This window comes from Eurypyga helias, unplaced genomic scaffold (genome assembly GCF_000690775.1).
Source record: "Eurypyga helias isolate BGI_N326 unplaced genomic scaffold, ASM69077v1 scaffold8533, whole genome shotgun sequence".
Lineage (NCBI taxonomy): Eukaryota > Metazoa > Chordata > Aves > Eurypygiformes > Eurypygidae > Eurypyga > Eurypyga helias.
In genome coordinates, this window is record NW_010239207.1 from 75,314 (window position 1) to 80,857 (window position 5,544).

Below are 5,544 nucleotides of genomic sequence, written 5' to 3' on the forward strand. Positions count from 1 at the left end.
TCTAGGCATGCTATTACTAGGACAGTCCCAATCTCAACTTTGGTTTGACTGGTCCTGCTCTCTTCCACCTACTGCCCCTGCCACCTCCCTAAACACCTAAAATAACTCTTTAAATTTGAAGAATGTCAAGTGCCTTCGAAGGCTGTATATCCCCTAGAACAGAAGAAAGCAACAGCAGTGAAGTGGTAACTCAAACAGAAACTCAACTTGCCAGAGGTCTACGAAATCCTCTCACCCCTGTGTCACTGTGGGAAGCATTCTGTGTGACCCCCTCAGAGATCGCTGCCAGAGGAGGGGGTTTCTTGAGGTGCCTGAGAGGTGACTGAATTTCATGCTGTAGGAGCAGGAGGAGAGGGTGTTGCAGAAACCTTGGGAATACTTGGTGACACCCTCAGCATGAGTGAGTGTGGCTGCTGCTGCAAGGCCACAGGAGAGTACAGCAATCTGTATGTATAAACCGGGGAGAGACACTGGGGGAGAATGATTGCTGGTTGTTGCTGTTCAAAGTATTTAGGAGTGAGAGCTGTATGAAAGTAGCCGCTGAGAAACAGGAGTTAAGGTCTTTCAACAACCAGTTCTCACCTTTATTTAAATTTAAGAAAGCACAAGATAAAAATGCCTATTTCACAAAGCTGCAGGAAAAAAAAATCTGCCAAATTTAGTGAATTTTAAATTGGGGCCACCACTTTTTCAGACACTTATTCTTGGAGAAATCCCACAAAATAACTTTAGGTGTTATTTCATTAGTTAATTACTCATTTCCCAGTCTTGGCCAAAGTACTAGCCAACAGAACTATAAAAACATATTCTCCTGAAGACTTTTTGTTTTTCTCTGTTGTTGCTGGGGTTCTGGGGGTGCAGGGTGTTAGTGAACAGATAGCAAAAGATTCTACTTATTGATCACGTCTAATGCACATGCTTTCATTGAACTGTCTTAGGCAAGACATAAAATATTTCTTAAGGTGCAGTGTGGCTATAGTGATTCCTGATAGACTTCGTTGGTTTTTATTTAAGGGTTGTTGTCAAAAAAAAAAAAAACAAAAACCAAACAACAACAACAAAAAAACCCAACAAACCAAAAACCCAACAAAACAAACCCCTCCAAGCAACCCTTACCCTCAAACAAACCCCTTTTTTTTTTTTTTCTGACCCCATTTCAGCATGATCCCAGTGCTGTAACTGTTTAGGGGGGTTTACAAAGAGAATCAGAAAACATTTCAGAGCTGCGGTTACAGGAACTAAATAAGCAGTAGGCACTTGGACTGACATAACTTTAACACCACAGTAGCACTGACGTTTTCCAGCTTTGTTCTCTGAGCTTAGTGCAGTGTTTCATTCTCTCTTTACCATAATCAAAATTTGATGTGCATTCTTCCTTAAATGGCATCTGATGTGGTATCTCTCTTCAGCTCTTTGTGGTTTCCTGTTTTTCATACACAGATGGATGAAAGTATCAGCTGAGGTCTATTGAACTTCACATTTTATCATTTATGACTTTCTCAATATAAGCCTCCAAATAAGGTTTCTTTGCACTTACAAATTTAGTGAATGCCTGATGTGGTAGAAATACAGGAGCATGTCTTTAGTTGTGCTTCAAAGTACTAGTTGTTTTAATTTAGGTTAACTAATAATATTTATTATGCAGGACCAACTCAATGCAGCCTGTCCTTCCTTCCTATCCCTCCCTCCCCCCCCAGGTACTGTACTACCAAGTAATACACATTTCCTCATAAGGAAATAGTTAGAAAAACTGGAATAAAATATTTTGACTTTTATAAAAAAGAAGGCATTGGGAGCTAATAGAAATTGCAAGAAATATTGATGAGTTTGTGATTGTGAGGCCTGTCTCTTTTGTCAGTTAGTACAAAAGCAGTAACGTTTTCGCAGTTAGTAACAAAACATTATTGTGAATGCGTGATGTCTTACTAAGTCCTGAAACCAGTTATCTGTTGGTTATATTTTGGTTAGTGAAAATATTTTTTAAATGCCATATAATCTGCTCTCGGTGTGAGGCAGAACTTTTTCAAGAGAAGGTGGTACAGCTTTGCAAAATTTGCATTTCACCCCAATGACATGAGAATTACTGTTCTTGAACAATTTCTCATAGTCCTGAGACTGATAAAATAATGCACTTCCAAATGATCAGCCTCATGTTAGATTCCAAATACGGGCACTTGGTTGGCAAAATAACTAATCTGCATTATCTGACTATGCAGATAGAAACTGAATTTGACACAACACAGCTTTGTGTTACAGAGAATAACTTTAATTTCCTTCTATTCTGTTTTCACACCTTTTCTCACATTCACTACTGTGTGAAAATACTCCCCAGCCTGAAGAATGTGGAGATGGAGGTCTGAGATGTGTCTTGTAATATTCATGTAATTGTTATGGTCTGTGAAAGGCCCTGGACCGATATTGGTGATACCTGGTTGATTGCAATCATGTTACTTGAGCAGTGTTTATGAGCTTTAGCTATAAAAAATGGCATCGCAGTAGATACTAAATTGATGCTTATCATTCTGAGAAGAGAGGCTGTAAAAAAAGGACTTCTTTACCAAGCACAGAGCGGCTCCTTTACATTGTCTTTGAGAGGGTGTGAGGGATGGTTGCTACGCCTGCTTGGTAGGATATTTCTTTCTGCAGTGTTCTTTTTGTTGTCTTCCTCAGGAAGCTTGAACGTTTATTGTTGTAAAATAAATGACACTTTGTTTGACTGTGTTTAAAGGAAGGGAAACCGTTCTTTCATTTGTTTAGGCTGCTTTCAGAACATTAGTTTTTCTACAGACAAAAAAAACCAATTTCTAATGTTCCCCTTCTTTAAAAGCCCAGCTCTGATGTCTACAGAAGGTATCAAAATCTTAAATATATGGGTTTATTAAATTTCTTATTTCCACCCCTCTCACAGAACTATAGTGCCATGGAAAGTGTTCAGGCAGTGCCTTCATGAAGTTCATCAGATAAGCTCGGGTTTGGAAGCAATGGCTCTTAAGTCTACTATTGACTTGACCTGCAATGACTACATTTCAGTCTTTGAATTTGATATCTTCACTAGATTATTTCAGGTAAGATTTGATAATTTTAGATACTTGTATGTGTTTGAGAAACGTAGTGCCTAGAGACAAATACCTCTGGGTCCAGAAAGCAGATGTTTTTTGAAAAACAGAAATAACTGAAATACTGGAATTCAGAAATAAATTGTGCATTGTGTCAGTGCTTCAGAGTTGTTTGAGGCATGAACACCTACATCTGAAAAACTGAAAACACACAGCAACACCTGCTTCATTTCTGCACATATTTCATGTGATTACCATATCTTTGTATTTGCTGCCTACTTATTTTTCACAGTTCTTAAATGCATTCCTAGAAATGTAGGCCTTCAGGTTTTACTTATGTTTTCATTGTTTTTTTGTATCTGTAGATAGATACATGATGTGTTTCTACAAACACAGAAGGGAAGTTACATATAACTTTTTTTAGGCTACATGTAGGCCTTCTTTATTAACCTATTTTGGCCATTAATGCTCTGCTGTTTATTTACAATAAGGGACTATGTTTGGGAATAGTGTGAATTGTATTATTGTTTAAAGATACTATTTATCTGAAATAAGCTTGTATGTATGTTAGGTGCCTCTTGTTAACCTTGTGCCCCTTCTACAGGACATACTTGAAGTATTTTAGTTAATAGAAGGCTGTGCTGGTGCATCCGTATTAGCTGTTACTGACTCTGAATTTGTCACTTTTGATATTTCATTTGCATGTAGGAATCGTTGAGGTATACAGCCATTTATTTGATCATTTCCTTTCTTATCCTGCACTGTGATAATCTGGTGCACAGCCTCCAGTTGCAGCAGGAGAGGTTTAGATTGGATATTAGGAAAAATTTCTTCACTGAAAGGGTTATCAAGCACTTCAGGACTTGGCAGTGTTAGGTTTATGGTTGGACTCGACGATCTCAAAGTTCTTTTCTGACCTAAATGATTCTGATTCTATGATGATTTTTTAGCCTGTTGGAGATACATTCAAGATAGCAATTTTATGTCAGAGCCTAGGCCATATATTTGTTCCTTCCTCCATGTTATTCTGTGATAATCTCTGCTTAGCTTTCTCGATTTTGCTGTTATGGGAAAGGGTGCCATTACAAAGTTGGTGTTAAGATTTGGCAGGAGATGATTAATCGTTTTAGTTTACAGAGTTTTGATTTTGATCATGTGTTCTCCATTCGGAATTAAAACTGTATCAAAGTTGAAAATGTTATGGTGTAAGTAATTATGGTTTAATTTAACCACCACCATTGGTCACCTACTAAAACACAAAGGTTGTGAAGGTTTGAACGAAACTTTGGTTGTTCTCTTTGGTGAAATAATAAACTGGAGAATATAGATCATTGTACTTTATGCTATTTTAGCAAAATCCTCCTCAGCTTTGCCCTTTATGTGGAGCTTGATATGATCAAGCATTCCTGTGGGAACACTGCTGCCATGGGGTCAGTTTCTACTGTGTCAAACTTTGTCCCTTTTATTCAGTATCTGACAGACTAGTACGGTGTTCAGGTCAGTAGCGAAGCCCAAATCTTGACCTCAGACCTGACTGCAAAATGTCTGAGGCCTATTGGCTGCAATGTACATTACTATGAAATGTTTTTGTTTAAGGTTCCTTTTGGTAGGATTTTTTTTTTCTTTCCCCTAAGCCTTCTGCTTATGAATAATAACAAGGTTTGGGGTTTTTTGTTTGTTTCATTTTTACCTGTGCACAATTATAAAATAAGTCAGTGATCTGAGAAGTAACTGTTTGTTCTGACCCTGTGTGGGGTCGTGTATCTGTTTGCATTCATTTCTTTGCAAGGCAATTGCTGGTTTGATTTATGACCGTGTCTTGTGCTAGAAAAAGGGGATCAGCAGTACTGATAGATGTAAGGAGAAAAGACTGGTTCGGATTACCTTTTAATTTAACAAAGAAGTGGAGAGAATTTTTGCTGAACAGATTACCGACTGGTGCAATAGCTGCATAGCTGCTGAAGTGAACTTTCGCTGAACTTGGCCTGAGAACCTCCCGTGGAGGTTACTCTTTACTTCTCTGGTTTCTAAACAGCTTCTGTAACTGTGTATGCAAACACCCATGGAGAGAAAGTCCCAATTGTTTAAGTAATCCAGATACTGTTTTGCCAACTGTGGGTTGTGTTACAGAAAAGCTGCATTTATAATTATGCTTATTCACAGGGGAGAGCAAGACTCCCTTTTTTTTTTTTATGGGGATCCTGTAAAAGTGAAGTTGCTCCCGCTGCCTCCCACTGCATGTGTGCACAGCTGCAAGTGCTGTGTTCCCTGACCAGGGGTGAAGTTAGCTCGGCAGAATACGGAGATGCTCTGAAGGACAGGAACTTCATTCTGTCACTGTTAACACTTCAGTTAAGCTGTCTTTCCATGCAAAAATATTGCTGTGTGCAAATCTTTTTCCATTTAACATTTCTGCTTTTGTAATAGTGTGTGTGCACAAGGCAAGCCGTGAGTTCTTGCCCTTTGATTTTTCACTTGTACCATCACA

At 38.5% G+C, this 5,544-nt stretch overlaps 1 protein-coding gene across 1 annotated transcript in view; it reads left to right on the forward strand.

Annotated features, from left to right (window-relative positions):
• Positions 1 to 5,544, forward strand: part of CBLB (Cbl proto-oncogene B, E3 ubiquitin protein ligase) — a 127,540-nt gene that overhangs the window by 75,079 nt on the left and 46,917 nt on the right. Inside the window, exon 4 of the mRNA XM_010148061.1 lies at positions 2,909 to 3,065. Coding sequence (XP_010146363.1) covers positions 2,909 to 3,065 — 157 coding nt within the window. The remainder of the gene's footprint in view (positions 1 to 2,908; positions 3,066 to 5,544) is intronic.